This window comes from Tenrec ecaudatus, chromosome 6, assembly GCF_050624435.1.
Source record: "Tenrec ecaudatus isolate mTenEca1 chromosome 6, mTenEca1.hap1, whole genome shotgun sequence".
Lineage (NCBI taxonomy): Eukaryota > Metazoa > Chordata > Mammalia > Afrosoricida > Tenrecidae > Tenrec > Tenrec ecaudatus.
The window spans coordinates 124,154,123-124,179,129 of record NC_134535.1 but is presented as its reverse complement, the minus strand read 5'-3'; the positions used below and the strand labels follow the sequence as shown (position 1 = coordinate 124,179,129).

General features: G+C 43.1%; 1 protein-coding gene and 1 non-coding gene across 2 annotated transcripts in view; both read left to right on the top strand.

Moving 5' to 3' along the window:
* A2ML1 (alpha-2-macroglobulin like 1) overlaps window positions 1-17,861 on the top strand; it is a 58,169-nt gene extending 40,308 nt beyond the window's left edge. Inside the window, exons 24-35 of the mRNA XM_075553109.1 lie at window positions 243-419; window positions 579-660; window positions 979-1,135; window positions 5,922-5,996; window positions 6,163-6,325; window positions 9,866-10,080; window positions 12,511-12,726; window positions 12,914-13,041; window positions 13,221-13,311; window positions 13,594-13,662; window positions 17,237-17,339; window positions 17,821-17,861. Coding sequence (XP_075409224.1) covers window positions 243-419; window positions 579-660; window positions 979-1,135; window positions 5,922-5,996; window positions 6,163-6,325; window positions 9,866-10,080; window positions 12,511-12,726; window positions 12,914-13,041; window positions 13,221-13,311; window positions 13,594-13,662; window positions 17,237-17,339; window positions 17,821-17,861 — 1,517 coding nt within the window. The remainder of the gene's footprint in view (window positions 1-242; window positions 420-578; window positions 661-978; window positions 1,136-5,921; window positions 5,997-6,162; window positions 6,326-9,865; window positions 10,081-12,510; window positions 12,727-12,913; window positions 13,042-13,220; window positions 13,312-13,593; window positions 13,663-17,236; window positions 17,340-17,820) is intronic.
* On the top strand, window positions 4,129-4,262 carry LOC142452194 (small nucleolar RNA SNORA1). Its single transcript, XR_012785225.1, has one exon. It is a non-coding gene; the product is annotated as a small nucleolar RNA SNORA1 (small nucleolar RNA).
* Window positions 17,862-25,007: the final 7,146 nt, after the last annotated feature.

The following is a 25,007-nucleotide window of genomic DNA, read 5'->3' as shown; positions in this document are numbered from 1 at the left end:
ATAGTAGGAACTTGTTAAATGATAGTTACAGTATATACTTATGTCTAAGCCGAGTTTTTCAACACATTTTAAATGCCGTTTTTGTGGTAACATTAGGTGCGGTGGCTGATATTCAGGTCAGCTTATACTCAAGTATATATGGCACTATATATTTGAAAAATGAATGTTTGTTTGTTTTTTTTAATCTTTTTTTTTTCCTTTTTCCTCTTGCTGAATGCTTGTTCTCTCCCTTTGGCTCCCAGGGGACATTATGGGCACAACCCTGCAGAACTTAGATCATCTGGTCCAGATGCCAAGTGGCTGCGGGGAGCAGAACATGGTGATGTTTGCCCCCATCATCTACGTGTTGCAATACTTGGAGAAGTCAGGGCTGTTGACTGAGGAAATCAGATCTCGGGCAGTGGGTTTCCTGGAGAAAGGTAAGTTGGTTCAATCTTTCTTGGACATTCTTCTCCCTCGGGATCTATGGTAGGGTGAAAGAATGCAGGGAGATCCATTCCCTTGCGGTGGAACTTGAAGAGGTCGGGGACATGTTTTGAAGTTGTCACTGTGATCTAAAACCACATCTGGTTTCCCAGGGTACCAGACAGAGTTGACGTACAAACACAGCAATGGTTCATACAGTGCCTTTGGGGAACAGGATGGAAACGGAAATACATGGTAATATTGCCCCTTTCCCAATGAGCATGATTATGCAGAACAAAATTCCTGGCCCCTTTAGAATTTTCTCCCCTCTCGCCTGAATTTGGTACCTTTTTATACTCAGCCTTCCACCTGCCTAACGCTGTCTGTTTCAGCTTTCCGTAGGACAGAGCCTGGCATCCTTCTCCGGCTCTTGTGTCCTCCTTAGTTCCTGTCCCTACTAATGTCAATCAATGTATTCCTTTGAAGGCTTCCTCTGGTATTACATCTTCCCCCCTCTCCTTCCAGAGCCCTGTGTCAGAACAAGCTCTCATCAGGAAATTTCCCCTCTTTCAGGCTGACAGCCTTTGTCACCAAGTGCTTTGGCCAGGCTCGGGAATTCATCTTCATTGATGACAAGAACATCCAGGAAGCTCTTAAGTGGATGGCAGGAAACCAACTCCCCAGCGGCTGCTATGCCAATGTGGGGAAGCTCCTTCATACAGCGATGAAGGTGAGGGGCTGGCCAGGGCTCAGCAGCCCACTTCTGCGAGGAACTTGCTCCTCGGGGCTGTATCCAACAAGCACTAACCTAGGCATCAGAGTTCTTCAGGTCCGAGTGGCATCACGTAGGCCTCGGTCTTCAGGAGTGACAATAGCCTAGGACTCTGAGACGTAATAGTCTAGGCCTCCACTTCCATGCCTATAGAATGGGACAGTGAACTAGGGCATTGTTCTCAGATCAGCAGATGAGCATCCCCTTACTTGGAAGGCAAACTTGAGATCCACTCCTGACCTCCTGAATGAGAAAACCTGTATGCAGGCCAGAGACATTTTAATTAGCCACCTAGATAACCCTGAAGAACCTGGTGGTTATAAGTTGCTAGCTGCAAGGTCCACAGTTCAAAACCATCAGCCGCTCCTTGGGAGAAAGACAGGGCTTTCTACTCCTGTAAAAAGTTACTGTCTTGGAAGCCCACAGGAGCAGTTCTCCCCTTTCCTGTGGTCATTGTGAATTGGAATCAAGGCGATGACAGTGAGTTTCGTTTGGGTTGGATAATTCTGAGGTAGCCGAACCACTGGACTAGAAGGTCTCTGAGTCTTTCACCCTCTCCCCCAATCTGGAATGTAGTCTAAGCCATTTCCTTTGGTGGGGACGAATAGGCAGCCCAGTGTCTTTGTAATGCTGCCTATCATGAAACTAACCTTAACTTTGGGTGACAGTAATTACTCTGTGCCAGTAGGTATCTTGTTTTTGTTTAATGTTATGCAGTGCTTATAACAAATCAATGGGACAGGTACTTATATCACGTTATTAATTCCATTTTACAGAAAGTAAGGCCCCAAGTGAAGTAAATTGTCTGAGTTCATTGTTAATAAGTGGTAGAACTACAATTTGAACCTTGGCAGTCTGGCTCCATAGGCATTCCTCCCAGCCACTCGTGACATGACCACTTGATCTTAGTTGCCATTGAGATTGCTATGACTCGTGGTAACCTTATGTGTGAGGGGGCTTCACAAAGCTCATGGAAAATCCCACTGTGTAAAACAGGGTTCTCTAGAGAAACAAAACCAGGACACTTATGATTTTATAGATATAGATAGATATACAGCATGAAGGAATATAATAACACTAATTAGTCTACACAGCAGTACAAAAGGCTCAGTTTTACTCACTTCTGTGGAACAGTTAATATACTCAAAGTCCTTCAATTTATGAGGGCTGCTGGATCCAATGTCAAAGGAGCAGACAGCTGAGATTTCTGTAGGGCAATGCGGGCAGTCCAGCCACAGGCAGCAAACAGCAGGGCAGGTCACCAACAGTCAGCCAGGCCACAGGATCCGACAGTCCCAAGCTCAAGCAATGAATACACCATCAGCATGGGGAAGCAGATCTCGAAAGAACCTCAAGCTCTAGCAACATGATCCACGGGTTGGGTGTCCTATGAGTAGTGTAGCTCACAAGTTAAAGCAGAGAACTAGTTAAGGTAACTGCACGGTGGTTCAACCACCAGAGATTGAGAGAGAGACAGGCTGGGCTTGCCAAACCATTTATCTCTTTGCCCTCCAATCAAACTGTGACCTTATTAATTCCACATGTTCCTATTGGCCAGATTGGCACACTAAACCTACCGATCGCACCCACTACCTTTTTATTCCTTTTTGCCAAGAACAGCAGAAGGAAATGTTGCCTAATCCCATGCTCCCAAATACAGGATGAGACACAGATGCTGGAGGATGATGTGGTCAGTTCAGAACATCATCAGTGCAAAAAAGATTTGTGTGAATTTTCCTAGATAAATCATTTACAGTGTTGTTCCAGGGCCTGAATTGAACATCTTAAGCATTGAAAACAAAACGGCTCTATAGAGATTCCACTAGCATTCTTTATCAATATCATTAATATCATATATAAGCAATATCTTCATGAATATGATTTTAAAATGACTACAGGGCTACATTGCAAAGGAATTGCCAGAAATTCAACCTGGATTCAGAAGAGGACATGGAACAAGGAATAACTTTGCTGCTGTCAAGTGGCTCTTGGCTGAAAGCAGAGAACACCAGAAGGATGTTTACCTGTGTTTTATTGACTATGAAATGGCATTTGACTGCGGTGCATAACAAATTATGGATAGCATTGCAAATAATAGGAATTCTAGAATACTTACATGCAAAGCCTGTACCTCGACTGAGAAGCAGTTGTTCAAGCAGAACAAGAGGACATATTTTAAAATTGGAAAAATTGGACATCATCATTGTATCTTTTCACTGAATTTACTCAATCAGTATGAGAACAAATGATTTGAGAAACGGGGCTATATGAAGGAGAATGTGGCATCAGAATTTGAGGAAGAGTCATAAACAGGATGCAACATGCAGATAACACAATCTTGCGTCCTGAAAGTGAAGAGGGCTCGAAGAGCTTACTGATAGACCTTCACACAGAAATCTTTAAAATCCTCACAACTGAATGAATTAGCAACGACATGATAAATGGAGAAAATATTGCCATTGTGAAGGATTACATTTTATCTGGACATGTAATCAATGGCATGGAAGCAGCAGTCCAGAAATCAAATGACGGGTTGTGTGAGCCAAACCCATTGGAAAAGACCGCTTTGCCGCTTTAAAGTGTTAAAAGGTGAAAATGCCACCTTGAGTACAGTGTCCCTGACCCAGCCATAGTGTTTTCAGCTGCCCCATGTGCACGTGCAACTGGACATTGAACAAGCAAGGCTGGAGAAGCGAGGCCTTTAAATCCTGGCATTCGCAAAAAATATTGAATGTACTATGTGTCAGAGGAAACCAGCCTCCAACAACCAAAGGGCAATTGTATGGTGATAATATAGAAAATTATAGTAAGGTCGGAGAGGATAGGAAAGATAGGAGAGAGAATAAAATAAAGGAGTCAGACACATTTTATGGTAACATGCTCACTTCAGCTCCTCTTCTCAACTAGGAGAAGTGAGAGAAAACCTTTACTGTCGTGTGACATTTATAGGTAGCCATAAAACACGCATATTCTGGGCACAGCTGATCATGGTGTCCAGACGGACAGTTGGGGCTGAAAGGATGACAGGTTTTGCTTCCATCACTGTGGATTAATTGCAGTGGTGACAATGAGACCTGTAACACTTTGAAAAAAAAAAAGAAAAAAAACACGCATATTCAGTAGTTACAGCATCACAAGGTGGGTGCTCTCTACATTAAGGTCCCTGAGCTCACAGGTGAGAGTAACCTAATACCAGTGCCCGGGGCAAGTAAGGGGAGGTGGCTGTCCTCAGAGCCTAGAAAGCAATAACTTGTGTCTGCTACATAGCAAACAGCCATGTGCTTGGAAGAGGTAATTTGAAGCACTCTTATGGGAGGATATAATGAGGAACACTATTAATTATGAGAATGTGATTGGGACTCACCTCCAACTCACAGAAACACAGGCCTCCTCCACCCCAGAAACACAGCCTGCCTGGCTCCTTAATATACGAAACTAAAGGATTCATCTGTATACACGCTCTTCCTGTTCTCTGCTCCCCACAATTATGGATTGCCAAAAGAATGAAGAAATCCATCTTGGAAATAATCCAACCAGAATACTCCTTCAAAGCAAGAATGGCAAGTCTTTGACTTGCTTAATTTGGATGTGTCATCAGGAGGGAGCAATCTCTGGAGAGGAAAGTCGTGCTTGGAAAAGCAGAGAGGCAGCAAAAAGTGGCAGACCCTCACTGAGATGGATTGGCACAGTGGCTGCAAAGATGGGGTAACACAGCAACAATTGTGAGGATGGCTCAGAACGAGATTGTGTTTCATTCTGCTGTCCATAGAAGGAACCTTGGTGGTGTAGCGATTGCATGTTGTGCTGTTAACCACAAGGTCAGTAGTTCAAAACTGGAAGAAAGATGAGGCTTTCTACTCCCATAAAGAGTTACAGTCTCAGGAACTCACGGGGGCAGTTAGTTCTACCCTGCCCTGGGTCAGAATCCAGCTGATGACACTGAGTTTGAGTTGTGAACACATATAACTCAAAGACTACTCAAGACAATAACAGCATTCTGTGGGCAGGACCGCATCTTTCCCAAGACATTCTCTTCCCTTTTATACTGAAGCCTGGGAATCATGTAAAACTTGGTTAGAACCAGTTCCTACAAGGTTTTTTCTATCCCTTTTCTGTGTGGTCAAGTTTAACAATTCGGTGCTTGATCTCTAAAGTACATATTCCTGAGTCCAAATTCCAGTGCCGCTGCTTATTACAGATATAATTCTGAACAAGATTGTAAACCTTTTATAGTGTTCATTTTCTCATGAATAGAATGAGGATCATAATGTAGAGTACGTATGTTTCTACCTTACTAAGATCTTTATTTTGTGAAAAACATTAATCAGGCCAAGTCTTACCTAATCCCTGACCACCTGCCCTCAGAGTAGGGGATGGACCTCCTGTTCCTTGAGGGAGGACCAATGGGGCTGCTGCGTGTGGGTTGGATGGTAAAGCTATTCTCCCTGGTTCCCGTTGTTGACCCCTCGTCCTTCTTAGGCCTTTCTCTTGAGTTCCACAGGTACCTACCCCAAGTGAAGACCACTGCAGTGCCATGTCGTTGCTAAAGTCCTGCCCTTGCCCCTGCCCCATGTTGTGTCTTCAAAGCTTAGGGCTGCTGTCAGCCCATGGAAGGGACATTTTAAAAAATAATTCACTTATTCACAGGGGATGCCTGTGTTTGTTTGTTTGTTTGTTTTAATTGCACACAGTCTTTGCTTGTGCTGGCTGTTGTCCTCACTTTCATCTCCTTGTGCCTTTCTAGGGTGGCGTTGACGATGAGATCTCCTTGACTGCGTACATCACCGCTGCCTTGCTGGAGATGGGAGAGCCCCTAGATGTGAGTTTCTCTAACCCTTCCTTTTTATACGCTTGCTATCATACCTGTTGCTAGAGAAACTCCTTTCCCTCTGCCCAATTGTAATCGGGATTATGATAGGATTTCCCTATTGCTTCCCATTTCAAAAGGAATAGTGTATCAGTTGGTACCCATGTTTACTTTTCAGGATCCAATGGTGAGTCAAGGTCTGCGATGTCTCAAGCATTCTGTCACCACTGTCACCAACCTCTACACTCAGGCCCTCCTAGCTTATACTTTCTCCCTGGCTGGGGAAATGGACATCAGGAGTAGTCTTCTGGAGAAATTAGATCAACAGGCTCTCATCTCAGGTATGTTGGTCAGGTAGAAATACCTCAGGCATTCTGAAAATATGACATGTGTTATTTTCCCAGCCTCCTCAGTCTCACATATATTCCATCGGAAGAGTCACTTTAGAAAAAGATGGTAAGTCACAAAATCATCATTAGGAACTTGGAGGTAATGAAGAGACACTGGTGGGTAGAGGTAGTAGAAGATGTATTGGCAGTGTAGAATCACATTTTTGGAGGTCTTCAAAATTCCTTTCGAGTCCCTGGGTGGTGAAAATGGTCTGTTCACATAGCTGCTAACTAAAAAGTTAGAGATGATAAGATCACCCAGAGGTACCTGTCACCGGAAGGAACTCCTGCCAGGGGACACCTAGGTCAGTTGACAAAACATCATTCATAAAGCTAATGTTCTATCTCTTAGGCTGGTGAACAGCATCTGAAGTTTGGGCCACCTTCCAGCCACGTGTTTATATGTAGTGTAGGATCATCACTGCATTGATGGGACTATGAAGCGAATGGGAAGAACGTGTGCTTCATACACTCAGGTGTACAACATTAGAAGGGCAACTTTTGCTCAAACCCAAACGAGAAGACCGAGCTGGACAGGGAAACAGGATGGGTGGAAACGACAAGTCCAAGGAAGCAACAGGAAGAAAGCTGATACGTTGCACGCATTGAAATCAATGTCACAGAGCAATTTGTAAATGAACTATTGACTGGGAAAACTAAATTGCTATGCAAACTTTTACCAAAAGTACAACAAAATGTTTCTAAAATGAAGAAAGAAAGGCGGGCTAGCAATTCAAAACGACAAATGAGTGTTTGAAAATCCCTCGGAGCACAGTTCTACTCTGGCACATCTGGAATTGCCAAGAGTTGGAATTGCCAAAGCTCTCACTGCCATCCAGTCAATATCAGCTCATCGCAACCCTATCAACCCACGGCAGCTGCGCCTGTGACTTGCTGAGACTGGAACTCTTCACCGGCGTAGAAAGTCCTGGTGGTTTCAAACTGCGGTCCTTGTGGATCACATCCCCATGAGGACCCACTACACCACCAGGACTCCCTACCTCACAGCTAGTGATTATTTATTTATTTATTTTGGGGAGTTCATACATATATCATGTCATTCCATAGTTCAATCCCATCAAGCAGTATTGTACAGTGCTGCTACTATCAGTCTCCAAACATTCTTTTCCTTCATGAACTCCTTGACATCGACTACCATTTGCAATATAATATTAATACAACATATAGTAAGAACAAGGGGGGTCGGAGCAGAGACCCAAAGCCCATCTATATAACATCCCCTACGGAGGGGTCAAAGGGAAGGGATGAGTCAACCAGGGTGCAGTATAACACTGATGAAACACACAATATTCCTCTGGTTCCTTGAGGCTTCCTCACCCCACTATCACGACCCCAGTGCAGCCTCTCACTTCGGACAAGACCGGAGCGTGTACACAGCCAAGAGATAAGAGCTCAGGACACAGGCAACCCAGGAGCAGGAATGGGAATAGTGATACCAGATGGGTAGGGAGAAGGGAGATGGGAGGGGAAGGAGGGGTGGAATGGGGAGCTGATCATAATGATGGACACACAACAACAGAAACCATGGGGGAAGGGAGACAGTGGTCAGTGTGAGATATGAAAATAATAATAATTTATCATCTATCAAGGGATCATGAGGTTGAGGGGAGCAGGAAGCAGGGAAAAAGAGCAGGGGAAAAGAGGAGCTGATACCAAGGGTTCAATAGAAAGTGTCTAGAAAAGAATGATGACAACATATGTAAAAATATGCCTGACACAATTGATGTATAGATTGTAATAAGAATTGTAAGAGCCCTCAATAAAGTGATTTTAAAAATACAGCATATAGGGCATTGATATAGCAAGACCATGTTTGTCTGCCTACGAACAGTTCAATAATCTTGGAACACCTGGCTTCCGCTTCCTCAGACACCGTGCATTTTCTGACTTAAGTTCTCAAGTTACAAGTGTGTCTGAGGTAGAGTCCAGTTCCTCCGGTGGGTTTTGTTATTTATTTTTTTAAATGTAGGATCATGAAATTGTATCTTAAGACAGAATGAGAATTAAACGGAGAGATTTCTCAGTTCTTTTAAAACTTTTGGATGTATTTAGAGTTGTTTGAAGTTTTAAGAGATCCTACAAATAAAATATTAATACATCTCACTTATTTAGCTATGTATTTGAATTTCTATTTCCAGGGAGAAATTTAATCTCAGCTTTCATTTATATGAATATCACTGCTGAGTTCTCCTCTCATATGGACTCTAGATTTTTTTTTGCTGAGTATGTAAGCAATTCTAGTCAGAATATGGGTGTTTTCAACAGCGGGTGGAGGATATCCTTACTACTGTTCAATGATTTTAAATTATCATCTCTTCTCCATTATTCTACAGGCTTACATGTGTTCTGCTATACTCTTCCAATTGGATTGCCTCCTAAGAGTTATTCGTTCTTGGTACTTCTGTTTAATAGGCTTCTAGCTCCCTCTCTTCTTATCTCCATTTGTTTTTCTTTTTCTGCAAGTTATCTGTCCTACTGGTTGTCATAGAGGTTTGGTCTTACATTCTATTTGATCATCTTCTAATATTTCCTTAATATTTCTTCTATAGTTTTTCAGAGTTCCTATGCATAATTTACTATTATTTTTTATTCTTCTATTCAAACATTAAGACCTTGATTAAGATTGATAGTGGTGGAGTTAAAGGAGACAATGTCCAGGAGTCCACGTAGAAAAAGATTATTTGGAAACTGACTGTGGGAGCAATTGTACTATTCTACTTGATGTGATTGAAATATGGAATGATAGGATATAGGTACTAAATCCCAACTAATAAAAATATATATAAGTATGGATTATGATAAGAGCTGTGTAAGCCCCAATAAAATGATTTTTTTGAAAATAAGAAAAATCCATAAGATTCTTTAAGTAAAAAAATGCCCCCATGCACATAATACTCTTCAAAGATGCTTATACTTACTGAGCTACTTACTTATCTCTGATAGCATACGGATTTATAACTCCACAAGGTTTCCCTGTAGTTACTGGAGACTGCTGCACTGTTGGCATAATGGTTATACATTGGGATGCCGACTGCAAGGTCCACAGTTTGAAACCAGCAAGGGGGTAGGGATGGGGGTGGGGATGGGGGGGGGTGCTGTCTACTTCCTTAAGAAGTTGCAGTCTTGGAAATTCGGTTCTACCCTGCCCTATATGTTTGCTCTGAGTTGGAATCAACTAGATGGTAGTGAGGTTGAGGTTGGATCATTTATTGATTTCCCAGCTAAAGCATACCTTGGAGATTTGTTTGTGACTGCGCGCATGCACACACACACACACACACACACACACACACGTCTGCATCCTGTATATACATTACAGTCAGTAAATGAGCGAATCCAAGTACTGGTTGTTTCTAACCCCTGTTAATTCTTAGTTGTACTTTCTCTGCTCTAAAGTACAATGTTTACAGAAAGAGTATAGCAAAGTTATTTGCTTCTAAGGCCTTACTCATTTTGCTTCTTTCTCCTTAGGAGAGTCCATTCACTGGAGTCAGAAACCTACTCGTCGGCCAGAGGCCAGCTTTTGGTCTGAACCGGAGGCTGTGGATGTGGAGCTCACATCATATGTATTGTTGGCCCAGCTTACCAAGCCCGGGTTGACTCAGAAGGAGATAGCAAAGGCCACTGGTATAGTCGCTTGGCTAACCAAGCAACGCAATGCTTATGGAGGCTTCTCTTCAACTCAGGTAAACAGCTTACTCTCCTCACTGCTGCTTATTCGAAAGGGCTAGAATTTTCTGTAGCTAGAGAAAAAAAAAATTAATCCCACTCTCTAGGCCTAGGATCTTATAATTCTAGTAACAGAATAAAATATGAAAAATATATCGGATTCATAAAACTGGATCATATGAGCACATAAGTAGTACTAAATTGATTTAATGCTCTTTCTTTGTAGAGTTTAGAAACATATGAGATTAATATTTTACATGTAAAGAGGGTACACATAATTATAACTAAATTAATACATCAGAAAGCCAATTTTGGAAATATAACATGGTATGTGATGAACATACCTCCTCCTGTTACGGTAGGGCTTGGGAAGCCAGAGCGCTATAATACTTACTGAAAGTTTATGATCTAGACAGAAATCTTGGACAAGTTCTCTATAGTATAAAATAGGATTTGGTTATATTTATAATTCCAAGAGGAGATGATTCCATCAGCTTGAGGGATGAGCACAGTCTTCACAGAGGAATGACATTTGAGCTAGATCTATAAGAGCTGTAGAATTTGAGGGCGACTACTGAAAGGAGGAGGAAATGGTGCGAGTGGTGACATCACTTTGTGAGCATGTAAGATGGTCTTTGGGAAAACTGGCTTCACTAAATCATAGTTGAATTTCAGTTGGAAAGGGAAGGTAGGTTCATATTAGGAAAGGCCTTGCAGGTCAGACAACTGTTTGCAGCGAATGCTAGGGAACTATTCTTTCTTTTTTTTAACATTGTTTTTAAAAGATTCACTTGAGAGTTGGTATTCTGTCAGATCCTTTAGAGGAGTGAGTTAGACTGGAGGAGACGTGTGGAGTGTTGCATCCAGGGTAGGGGCCAAGAGAACTGGAAGGAGTGTGGAGGCAAGGAGAAAGAAAACAGGAGAGTCAAAATTGCATAAATCAAGTTCAAATAACGCCATCGCATTTATTTAAGAACATGACCACAGAGTGCGGAGTCATCCACTTATTCATCCTGCAAATGTTCTTGTAGACCATAATGAAGCACTGATGTAGACACAGAAGAAAGCAGGAAAGCCTTTGTCCTGTCCTCACAGAGCTTGTGCTCTGACGTGTTGAACTCAGGATTTGTTTCACGGAGACTGTAACATATAAAGGAACAGATTTTTAATAGATAGAATGTCTGGTAAAGGTGTTACGAACTCCGAGTTTAAATATGAGAGTAACTTATTGGGGGTTGAAAATAATTACACGGTACGATGCTTCCTGTTTCAGGGAAGTTCTTGGCCCAAGATCAAGAGAGGCTCCCTTCCTTCTTCTTGCTGGGTCTTAAATCATTATAATCCATGAAAATGTTGTTAGAAAGCAGTGCGCGAAATGTTTAGAACTCTAGTGACAGATATATGTTAGAATCGTTTTCCAATAAAATCCTTGACTATTACAAGAAGTCACGTATCACAAATCATCCATGCTCGCTTTTCAGCTGATGGCGAGGGCCATTTCCTCGAATTGTTTCCATATGTACAAGCCATAAAGGCTTCTTGATTACATTTCACAAAGGCTAGACAAAATGTTGTTTGTAAGTGATCAAGTTGCATAGTTATAACCTGTTCACCGCCCCCTCGGGCTGGATGATCTGCTTTCCTACTTTACACAGCAGTGGCAGCATCTGAATCCCCTTGTGCTGTTTCCTTGGGGATAAGAAGTGGGGTTCCTTTGGCTAAAACATAGTTTACAAAATGTCAAATCTGTCGAAATTCTCACGATACAGAGCAAGATGTATTTTCTAAACTCCTCCCCTCCCTTCTTTGGCTATATAAATGTATATAAATCAAGTTTTCACAATAGAAAATTCAAACTGTGCTGTGTTGTGTTATGCTATGCTTGCTTAGTGACAGCTAATGTGTCTTAGTCCCAGATGAAGAAAAGGTTTTTATATGACTTAGTGGCTAAGAAGCGTTGACCTGTACGGAGGGACTTTTCAAGGATCCCTGATATGCTTCCCACTGGGCCATAGATTAGTGTGCAGTTAAATAACTTCATGGACTGCCTGATTTCTATGGCTATCAAGTTACTGCTGTTTCCTTCCCCAGTTAGGAAACTGCAAAATATATACTGAACGGTTATCCACTTATTTCCACAAAGGACTAGCCTGTTCTGCAGTTAGGTATGGTTTCTGAATATGAGTATATTAAATTAGCCAAATAAGCTATAACTATTCAACAATAGCTTGCTTACAGTTACTTTCTATACAACAATTTGATTTCTACGTCAGCTTCCCCAGGGAAGGTGAATGTGGTTCTCCAGATACTTAGAAAGGATATCATCCGAGCTCGCTAACAACAAACAGATGTACGGGTTTATGGGGTTGTTTGAGGTTAATTCCAATGGTTCACAAAATGGTAAGCATATGTTTGGTTTTGTTTCTTGTTTGCCTCTTCTTCCTCAGGATACTATAGTTGCTCTCCAAGCTCTTGCCAAATATGCCACCACTGCCTATGAGCCAACTGAGGGGGTCAGCGTGGTTGTACAATCCACCCAGAATTTCCAGCACACTTTCAATGTGCAGACTGTCAATCGGTTGATATTTCAGCAGGAGACTCTACCTAATATTCCTGGAGTATACACCTTAGAAGCCTCTGGCCAGGGCTGTGTCTACGTGCAAGTAAGCAAAGATATATAAGAAGGAATTCAGGCTGGGCCGAGGAATTCAAGTGTATATTTGCTTCCAAGTAGAACCTTCTCTCTATCTCCCCATCTTGTTTGTAAAGAAAGTAGTTTAAACTGTAAAATCTCTAAAAAAAAAAAAAAGGTTCTCAACTCTCATTTGGTTATCCATTTCCTCTTATCAGACAGTGCTGAGATACAACATTATCCCTCCTAAAAACCTGGAGACCTTTAGTCTTAGTGTGGAAATGGGAAGCGCTAGATGCGGTCAACGTGCTTCACCTCAATCTGTGACTCTTACTGTCCACACCAGGTGAGGAACTGGGGCCACGGAAAACCGGGCTGGTGGAGGAAGGACCTGCAACATAGGAGATGGTCTGGTGTGTGCATGCATGTGTGTGCGTGTATGTGTGTGTTTGCTGGGGGTGCAAGATCCATGCCCTGAGGGAGCAAGTAATGGGCTCACACAGGTTTGCTTCTTCCTGTCCTCAGCTATGTGGGGAGTCGTAGTTCTTCCAATATGGCCATTGTGGAGGTGAAGATGCTCTCTGGGTTCAGTCCTGTCGAGAGCACCTATCATATGGTAAGTAATTTGTGTTCTTTCTTTCACTGGTCCTCGTGGGATCTAACATGATCATCTGAAAGTTGGTGAAATGGGTAGAGTTGTATATATCCACAATTCATAATGGGACTAAATTTGCCAGAGAGCTCTATCAGCCCCAGGAAATGGATTCAGTCATCATCTTGGTTCCTTTCCCCAGCATCTATTGTTTCCTTGAAGATGCTAGAGCTTTGGGGGGGGGTGCTATCTTAAGGGATAGGGAAGGCTCTGACTCTTGGTTCCCCTTCCCCCCTTCCTATTCAGCTCCTCCAGCAACCCCTGGTGAAGAAGGTTGAATATGGAACTGATACACTTAACATTTATTTGGAAGAGGTAAGTATTCCGGAGCTCGACCGAAGAGCTTCATTGCTGCTCCCTTAGTTAGTGATTCCCCTCTTAATCTATACGCGTGAGCACCATGTACACAGGAATGAACGAGGCACCTGACCAAGTGAGTCTGCATTCATGAGATGATGGTGAAGGAAAGAAGTTAGAAATACCAAGCACAACCTTGTGGTCACTTGCGGAAATATAGACTATAAACGCTGTCTCATTTTCTCCTTCATGCATATCCAAACCAAAACCAAACTCACTGCCGTCAGGTAGAGGCTGATACATAGCGAGCCTACAGGACAGGGTACACACTGTCCCTGTGGGTTTCCAAGACTGTAACCCTGTATGAGAGTAGAAAGCCTCGTCTTTCTTCTGGTTTATGGTTTCAAACTGTTGACCCTGTGGGTAGCAGCCAAATTCATCACCACTATGCCACCTGGGTTTCCTGTTATGCATAAGCTTTACCTAATTTCCCTCCGTGTTGGTATTACATGAAACACTCTGGTGTGTAACCCGAGGACATTACTTTCCAACAGATGTATAATCCTGGCCACTTACATGTCATTTTAAAAAGTCTTATAGTCATGTAAAAAGATACAAGTGAGATTAATTGTGGTGTATTTTTTCTAACCTTATGTAGCCAAACTATTTTCATTTCGCCATGTACTTAAAAAACATAAGTGTTAATGAGTTATCTGTGGTCTTTTCCCCCTCCACACGACATCTTTAAACCCCAGTATTTATTTTACCATAATCTAGAAACAAAACTCGCAAAAACCAAATCCACTGCCACAGAATCAATTGTGTAATCCTCACCACAATTGGTTTTAAAAGATTTTCTTCAATTTTGTATTCATTATTAGTTTCCTCCCATTTTCCCCCAACCTCCACTGCTATGAGCCTAAGAAATTATTAGTCCAGTTACCGCCTCTCTAGATTTACCTATCCTGAATTTCATACGAAGAAAAACACGCCCCAAACCCCTCAACAACAATAACCAAATAAAACACACAAAAAACCTCAATAGAACAGAAAGCAGAAAATAATAAAAACCAGAACAAAACTGAAACAGGTCAAAAGGGAGAATAAATGATAAGACATTAAGTTTTAACCTAACTGCATCTGCATCCATCCATTTTCCAATGCACTCTGTCAGCAAAGCTATTCCCATTCCTCCTCAATAGTCAGAGGGTATTCTCTGGAGGCCTGATTCAAGTAGGGACCCTCCAAAGGACTTTGGGCTCTCACTGTCATTCATGTTGTTGTTGTTGTTGTTAGGGGCCATCAAGTCAGTGCTAACTCATAGCAGCCCTATGTACAACAGAATGCAACATTGCCTGGCCCTGCACCGTCCTCACTGTCATGCTTATGTTTGATCCCGTTGCTGCAGCCACTGTGAAGATCCATTTTGTTGGGTGCTTTTAGCTTTTTGCTGCCCCTGTACTTTAGTAGCTTGATGTCCTTCTCCAGGGACTGGTCTCTCCCAACAGCATGTCAAAAGTATATAAAATGAAGTCTCAGCGCCTTTGCCTCTAAGGGGCATTCTGGCTGTACTTCTTCCAAGACAGATTCGTTGGTTCTTTCGGCAGTCCATGGGACTTTCCATATTCTTTGCCGGCACCACCATTCAAATCCATCGATTCTTCGTCTGGCTTCCTTAGTCAGTGTCCAACTTTGCCTGCATATGAGGCAATTGAAAGTACAATGGTTTGGATCATGTGCACCTTAGTCCTCAAAGTAAGCTCATTGCTTTTCAACACTTTAAAGAGATCTTGTGCAGCAGATTTACCCAGTGCAATGTATCACCTGATCTCTTGACTACCTTCCATGAATTTTGATTCTGGATGCAAGCAAGATGAAATCCTTGACAACTTTAATCTTTTCTCCATTTGTCATGATGTTGCCATTGGTCCAGTTATGAGGATTTGGGTCTTCTTTACTTTGAGTTGTCATCTGTACTGAAGGCTACAATCCTTGATATACATGATCTTCATCAGCAAGTACTTCAAGTCCTCCTGATTTTCAGCAAGCAGGGTTGTGTCATCTGTATATCACACACTGTTAATAAGGCTTCCTTCAATCCTGATGCTGCACTCTTCTTTATATAATCCGCTTTCTCTGATGGTTTGCTCAGCATAAAGATTGCTAAGTATGGTGAGAGGATACAACTCCAACACACACCTTTCCTGATTTAAACCACGCAATGTACCCTTGTTTTATTTACACAAGGGCCTTATCCATGTACAGGTTCTTCATGAGCACAATGAGAGGTTCTGGGATTCCCATTCTTCTCAAGGCCATCCGTAGCACTTGATGACCCACACCATTGAATGCTTTTGCATAGGTACTGTCACTCAAAGCCTTCTGCAAAGTAGGTGCTCAGAATTGAAACTCCAATAGAGTTCTGTCTTGGATTTAATGATTTATAATCCTTGAATCACACAGGTTGCTGTGCTTCTTCTGTGTGGATTTAGCTGACACCTCACTTAGATGTTGCTTGTTTTAAAACAAGCCTTTACCACCCAGAGGCTATTCTTTCCGATAGCTGGTCATTATCTGATTTCTTCACCACTCTTTACTACAACACCCTTATCTTCAGTGATCTCTTCATGATGGCAAGTAGAGCCACATCATAAGCATTATGATCATTAGGGCTATGATTAAGTGCAAGCTCAAAAGCCATTCATAGATCTTTTCTTTGTCTATGTCCTTGGTTCTGTGGGATTTTTGAAGCCCCCTTGTGTAGTAAGCCTTTCTATGCATAAGAAATGGTAAAGAGGCTCTTCCAGCTATACTCAAATATCTTTAACACACAGAAACAACAATGTTGCATTGATGTATGCTGCGAAGTAGCATCCTTTTGTTATTATCAACCATTGTATGTACCTTAAAATTTTATTAGAACAGGCTCCGTGGAGGTTGAGACCGCAGATTTACAGGTGGTCGGATGTTGCTCAAGCAGAAGTTATGCAGCATATTACTATCTGTGTCCATTGTATATCTAAACAACCAGCCAGCTCCACGGGAGAAAGACAGGACTTTTCATCTCTGCTAAAGACAGTCTGAAATCCCACAGCAGCACTTCTACCCTGTCCTATGGCGTCGCTAGGAGTCAGAATTAGCTCGGTGACAGTGAGTTTTGAGCTTCTAGCGTCTCTCTTTATTTAGCAGTAAGATAAGCAAGATAAGAAGCTAGAGAGATGACAGGAGAGGGGTCAGCAGGGTGGCTCTGTCAAACTATAACAACTAGGGAGCACCTTTCTGAAGAGGTGTCATTGGATCAGAGGCTGAATGAAGAGGTCAAACAAACAAACAAAAAAACCAATACGGAGCATAGAACTGTTGGGATAAAACTGCCGTCTCTATTTCTTTGGGCACTTTAAACTGGGGCGTATCTTCGGGGACCTTAAGTCAGCAGGAGGGAATATCCTTGAAGGCTGGAATGGGCAGAAGAGATGGCTAGAGCGGTTTCGGGAAAAGGGTGAAGAAAGGAAGGGTTTCGAGCACTCGCCACATGACATAGAGCTTCGTTCTCATTTTTATTTAATGTGACGTGTCTTCTCTCTTCCCACAGCTCACTAAGAAGACTCAGACTTACACCTTCACCATTAGCCAAAGTGTGCTGGTCACCAACCTGAAACCTGCAGCGATAAAGATCTATGACTATTACTTACCAGGTAAGGGCTGCTGAACTTTCACCTGCATCTCCCAACGTGTCCCGGCCGCGGTCTTCGTGGCATCTTGTCAAGTTTACAAACGCTTCCTCCCAAGCCAAACGGCATAGGCTTACACGATGTAGTCCTAACATATTTTCATCAGTTCTGTGCCATTTTACAAGAGTCTTCTACACGAGAGACATTTTATATCCTGTAGCCCACGAGTGGACAAAAAAAACAGTGTGGACCAATGTTTCTCTAATATTTTAATATTATGATTCTCTAATATTATATTAATATCCTTCATATTTTTGCTGCAATGAAGAACTGATGGGATCATTTAATTTTTTCATTTACCACAAGCATGCACATGTAAGTGATTGGAATTTTACATCTGAATATGCCTCAGCCTGTAGGGATGCTCTGTAAAGGGCTAACGTAGTGTTTCTCTCTGAACAAATGACGCCCTCAATGTAATGATGTGCACCGTTGCATTTTACAGATGAACAAGCAACAATTCAGTATGGTGATCCCTGTGAATGAGGTGAGCTTGACAGAGACAGGGTGGAGGCTGTGGGGGGGTAGGGGTTGTCTTGGGTGTGGGGGTGTGGTGCCCCAATCAATACTCAAGTGCATCCTCAGGAGTGACTTTGTGAAGGTGGAAAATACTAGAGACAGACAGACAGCGGGCACAGGGGCTGCTCTTCCCTATGTCAGGACTGAGAGGGTGAATGTACTAATGGGTATATAGAAGGGGGCTTACAGATCTTTCATAAGGCATGCACATTCTACAGTGAACATATTACATCGTTGATGGGTAATATCACAAGTGGACAACATAATGAACAATGAATGACTTGCCATTTTGACCTAGTGTTAGTTTACCTCGGGAGCCCCTGACACCTCCCCAAGGGAGCAATCTGTGACCAGTCTCAGCAAGACATGTCAGAAGACGTTTTCTACATTTTATGGTGGGTTGGGCTATAGAACCTGACTGCTCTTAAATACAGCTCACCTCCATTTTCTCCCTAATTATTTAGAGATAATATACCTTTGTTATATGAAAATACTATGATTAAAAGCAGTGGTTACCTGATTCTGCACACCTGACAGACAGCACTACTCACGACCTCACTATGCCTTTATGAGATCCATTTCTATACTCCCTGGCATTTCTTAAAGGAAGAAGCCCTCTCCAAGCCTGAGGAACTCCTGACTGTCTTCTTCTTCTTTCAGGATGGACTCTGGAGAGATACAAATAAACCGTCTGTGTCATTACTAAGTGATGTAGCATTCTTTCAACTCTTCTTTTTTTGTGTGTGTGTAAGAGAGAACTTTATATCAAAGAGAAATTGTACATTAAGAAAATATCTCAGCCCACTTCAGATCAAGTCTATAAGTCCAATATTCTTTCAACTCTTCGAAGCGCATATTCAATAAAATAATTTGATTTCTCCAATTGACAAATGAGCAGACTCAAACCTCCGCTGCTTCCATCTACTGCAGATGCACGGATGTCACAATAAGCGGTGGGGAAGATGGAACAGGGACCATCACTCAAAGGAAGAATTTGAGAGGGAGTTCATGCGGGAGGGAGGTGCGGTTGGGCCATAGGGTCAGCCATTCAGGGGTGATGATAAGGAGTCCTCCAGGAAAGTAAGATTGTCTTCTTCGAGGTTATGTCAGAGAAGATGGGACCTAGGGTTTTTCCTCTAGGCTAAATCAATGAATAAAGTTTGGAAAGAAAAGCCTTGTTCCATGAATAGGTATGCCAATCCTGGGGATTCTGTTTAAAAATGCTGGTCATTCTTTAACAAAAACTCACAATGTTGGCTTGGCTTTAGCCCCTTGATCCAGATCTCTCCAAGAATCATGCTGAGGGTAGGGGTCAGTGTACCAGTCGACAAGCAGACAACTTTGCCTCCTGCTGACACACCCCATGTGTGTCTGGTAGAAGTGCTCGCCACCGTGGCTGCTTTTTCACCAGAGCTTTGTGCCCAGGTGTCTCCAGGGGGACTCAAACCTTCAGTGAGCAGTAGAGGGCATGGACAGTCTGCCCTGCCCAGCACTCTGGGGTCAGAGTTGAGAATGCTAATGAAGGGGGCTTTGATCCACCAGCTCCATAGTGGAGGGCAAACAGTGGGCTTCCACTCCTCCATTTCCCAGCTGTCAGCTCCCCTCAGCCTTTCTCTACCTCTGTGGAAACCCTTCCCCTGCGGGATGCGATGGTTTTGTAAACAGAAGTTAGGAATTAAAAAGATTCTGGGAGAAAGATGAGTTGGTTTAAACAGAAAGGATTCACTGGGCAATGGCGCCTTTCTATCCTAGATGTTCACCCTCCCATTGCTTCCCTAGATCGTAAAGTCTGATGGAAAGAATCCGCTGCCATCCAGTGGATTCCCACCGTCGGGATCCTGGAGGACAGAGTAGAACTGCACCTCAGACTTTCCGCAGAGGCGGAGCAGACACACTCACCTTTCTCCCTCATGGCTGCTGGGTTTGAACGCGGTCCTGTAGTTGGCAGGCTCATGCTTAATCCACAGTGCCGTTGAGGTGCCAACAGGGAAAAATCAGTCCACTCTAAAGAGGTTATTTCCCTAAAACCAGACCTGTATTTGTACCGTCCCTGTCCCCTCCACCGTCCAGTCTCTGATTGAGACGGCTTATTGTGCTCAGTTGCCCTCTGGTGGATTCCTACTCCTGCCAGAAGTACTCAGAGTGGGGCGCGATGGGTGGGCAAGATACTCAGAGGAGGTCATCCACATGCCCACCTCAGCTGTCCACATCTGGGGAAGAAAGCAGAGAAGATCCTGGAGGAAAAGAAGTCGGGCATGAAAGTGCCCCAAAGTTTCATACACACACCCTCTACTTATATGGCTTAGCTCACTGAAATGTATGCATTATTGAGAATTAAGTGGCATTGAGCTTAATATGTTACAGAATTTACTAGAGGTAACCACCAAAGAGCAAAATTTTTCCCTATGCGATGTATTTAATTTTTTTTAACAAAACAACCTATCACCTTCAAAGTATTCTCCATTATACTTAACACATTTGTCAACTCTATGATTGCATTCATTTTTTTATTATTCCATTCTTGGAAACATTTTTCAAACTCATCTATTTGGAACGCTAACAGCACCTTCCTCATTTTTTTCTTTGCCTCTTCCAAGTCGTCAAATCCTGTCATGCCCCTCTTCATTTGAAGAAATAAAAAGAAGTCACACAAAGTGAGGTCAGGTGAGTCAGGTGTGGGGGGCAAAAGAGGCATGGTGTTTTGGGCCCAAAACTGGTGCACTGAGATGGATGCGTGAGCAGGTGCATTGTGATGGTGACAAAATCAGTCCCCCATCTGCCACAAATCATGCCTTTTTTGTCACACACTTCCTTAATCTTTCAGAACCAATCTTTTCAGAACCCAGATAGCTGGATTATCAGTCTGACCTTGTCAAACAAACTCCTAATGCACTATTCCCCTTCATATCATAAAAATAAATGAGTATCATCTTGATCAGCTTTGTTTTGGTGAGGTGGTGATGGCAGTTCCGCTGGCTTGATGGATGCTTATTTTACAAGTGGTAAGAATAGCACCATGAAATAGATGAAAGAACAAGGAGGCAGAAGACATTTATAGAGGTATAAACATAGGTATGTACATATGTAAATATATTAATATATAACAATAGAGATATCGATCTATGGACATATATTTCTAAGTATTAAGGTAGCAGATGGACACTGGGCCTCTACTCAAGTACTCCCTCAATGCAAGGACACTTTATTATAATAACCTGGCATTCTGTGATGCTCACCTTTCTGACATGATGGCAGAAGACCAAATGAGTGCATAAGCTAACATGGTGAAGAAAGCTGATGGTTCCTGGCCATTACAAGACATAATATCTGGGTTCTTAAAGGATTAAAGTTAAACAAACAGCCATCTAGCAAGGAAGTAATAAAGCCCACATGGAAGAAGCACACACCAAGCCGTGTGATCAAGAGATGTCGGTGGTATCAGGTATAAGGGATCAGAAGATCCAAAACAACCATTTTGATGGGAACAAGGGGGGTCAGAATGAAGACCCAAAGTCCATCTGTAGACAAGTGGACATCTTCTCACAGAAGGGTCACAAGGAAGGGACAAGCCAACCAGGGTGCAGTAGCACCACTTAAACATACAACATTCCTCTAGTTCTTTCATGCTTCCACTATCATGACCCCAATTCTACCTTACAAATCTGGATAGACCAGAGCATTTGCACTGGTACAGATCAGAGCTCTTGACACAGAATCCAGGACAATAAGGAGAGTAGTGATACCATGAAGGTAGGGGAAAGGTGGGGTAGAAAGCAGGAACAGATCACAATGATCAATATACAACACCCACCCCCCTCAGAGGACAAACAACAGAAACATAGGTGAAGGAGACAGTGGATGGTGGAAAATATAAAAATAATTTATCAATTATCAAGGGTTTACAAGAGTGGGGGTGGGTAAAGGAAGGAAAGGGGGGAAAAAAGGCACTGATACCAAGGATTCAAGTGAAAAGAAAATGTGTTTTTGAAATGGTGAAGGCAACATATGTACAAATGTGCTTAATATAATTGATGTGTTGATTGTTATAAGAGCTGTAAGAGCCCCAATAAAATTATTCATTAAAATAACAACAACCAAAAAAGAATAGCACCATATCTCATCACCAGTAATGGCCTGAGAAAAAGTCTGGGTCATTTTGGAGCTGTTCTTTCAAAGCACAGCATCTTTCCACTTGACGCTCTTTTTCCTCGTCAGTCAGAACCCAAGGCACACATTTCTCATTGATCCTTCTCATTCCCAAATCTTCCATTAAAATTTGCTGAACTGAGCTCCAAGATAATCCAGATAACTTCCCCATCTCTTCAATGGTCCGTCGTCACCTGTCTTTGAGCACAGGTGCATGGATTTTGTCAACATTTTTGTCTATTCAGGAAGTTGACTGATGTCCACAAGAGATTTGTCATCAATCTACATTTCACCTTTTTTGAAATGAGAAAACCACTCGTACACTTGAGTTTTTCCCATAGTGCCATACTTGTGAACTGTGTTCAACATCATGACAGTTTCTGCAGCATTTTTCCCGAGCAGGAAACAAAATTTCACAGACACACACTGTTCTCTTAAATCAGCCATCACACACACAAAAACGAAATTCTAGCAAAACGGCTTTTACAAAAATAAATTATGACCAGAGAGAACCTTCCCAGGTGATGCCACTGGGTGCACTAAGAGTGAGTTGCTCAATGTTCAGGGAGGCTTATTCTGTTTTTGTTTGTTTTGATACCCCAATGTGTATTAAGTACTCCAAACATAACCTCTGCTATGTACTAGGCACTGTGTTCATCGTGGGAACACAAATCTAAATAAAATGTGATTTCTGTCCTCAAGCAGCTCACAGTCTGCTAGAGGTAGGGAATAGACAAATTGACAGTTGCACTGCGGTGGGGCAAAAAAAACCCAAAAACCAAACTTGACCAAGAAGCTGAGGGGATCCTGGGTGATATGCTTGACTAAGAACTGAAAAGCTAGAGATCCAACATGCTTAGGAAGAAAGGCCTGGCAATCTACTGACTACGCAGTCACTGAGAACCCTGTGGAGTAGTTCTCCTGTGACGCCCATGGGGTCACCATGCGTCAGCCCTCTGGAGGACAACTGACTTTATAGCATGCACAGGAGCTTCTCTGGGTTGATCTCTGGGCTGGAGGAGGAGCAGCCAGAAAATGAATGGGAAGACAAGTTCCAGCAATGTGAGCGACATGTGTAGGTACAGAGTTGGGCAGAAGCATGCCATCTTACTCAAGTGATTCAGTCTGGTCATGGATAGCCTGGGGGTAGCTGTGTGCGTGACACATGGTGTGGGAAGTAGACTGGGGACGCAGAGAGATGCTAGAACACGTTTTGCTCTTTAGAAAGGTTATTCTCGCAATAATATAAAGAGAGGAGTAAAGGCAGATGATGACAGTTTCAGAAGACCACTGCAATGATCCAGTGAGAAAGCTGCTGAACTGGCAAGAGCAGTGAAGTGACTGCATTTAGTGGATAGAATCAGGAAGACGCAGTGGATCTGTGTAGGGATGACTTTATTCAGGCTGTGAGTGAGAAGGGTCTTAGATAAAAGGAAAAGAAACGAGTTGAGTCCAAAACTCAACCAAACTCATTGTCATTGAGTCAGTGCTGACTCAGAGCACCCCTGTGGGTTTCTGAGACTGTAACTGCTTAAATTGTTTCTGCTGGAGCAGAAAGACCAACCTTTCTACCACGGAGTTGCTGGTAATTTGGAAACATGCCGTTCACAGCCCAACACGCAACCACCAGGGCTCCTCTGGAGTTCAGTAGAGGCAGAAAATCAAGGAAGTCGTTCTCACAGAAATGAAGGGAAAAGGCCTGTAGGTGGAGATGTTGAGCCAGTGGGAGGTAAGGCTCTGTCCTTGCACTGGGTAGGATTAGAGTCAAAGATCAACAACAGCTGAGAGGTGATGGAAACGGAGGAGATGGGTAGAATTATCCTGGGAAAATGAAGACAGGTGAAAAAGAAAGGGAATGCCAACGTTTAAATGACAGTGGACCTGCCAACCTGAACACCTTGCCATGAAATCTATCTTGACTCAGCGATACTATGTAAGGTTTCTGAGACTTGTCAATCTTTAGGGGGGCACATAGCCTCATCTTTCTCCCTTGGGAGGGACAGATGAGTTTGAACTGCTGTCTTTCTGTTAGTTAGCTAGATTTAGGGACAGGGGGTTGTCCCTCCCCTGCCTGCAAAGGCCCCCATAAAGGAAGTTGGAAGGCAATCAGGCAACCATAAGACACCTATGCAAACCCCAAACTGATCATACTCCTACTTAAACCCCCAGCCAGGTGGGAGGTACACCTGGGTGGTCCAAACTAGGCCCAGGCTCATGACATCACCCAGCAGGGCTCAACCCAGCCAATGGGGCCAACCCATACCTTGAACCACGCCTTCTCCCAGCCCGGGGGTGGGTTAGGATAAAGGCACAGAGCACACTCTTGCCCTGTCACCCTCATTTTATGTTCCCACTCCCCCCTTATTTGGGTTCCACAGATTCTCTCACCCTTCTCTCTCTTGCTCCTTGCTCTACCCCCTCGTTCTCTGACCTCCATGCCCTCGTGCCCCAGTTCTGCATGTGGGGGTGCCCAGTTGTGTACCCCTTTGAGACTGGAAAGCCTGACACTGTCCTGTCCTTCATAAACCCCCCTTGGATGAATTCTTTCATGGTGTGAAGCCCAGGACCGCGGGAGTACGCCCCCAGGAAACCTTACGCTGCCATTTAGCAACTCAGTGCCGAACACACGGTTTCCAGAATGCATCTTCAGGTAGCAGTAATGGTTTGTAGAAGTCTTTTCCCTGTTTTTACCCCTCGCCCATCTTTAAATTCCACTCGTCACCGAGGATTTCGTAGGAGATGGGATTGAGGCAGGGTAGCTGGAGCAGAAAAGAGCTCTGGGCTGTAACAACCGAAACGGAAGGCCAGTCTGGAGAACAGAGGAACTTTGATTCCTCTGAGAGCAGCCCTGATTCAGGGGTCGCATCGCATGCAAACCGGCAGCACCTCCTTTCCCGAAAGTGTGCCTCTAACCCTCCACATGTTATTCATATTATATGCATTCTCTACACGCGTGGCCGGCCCTAA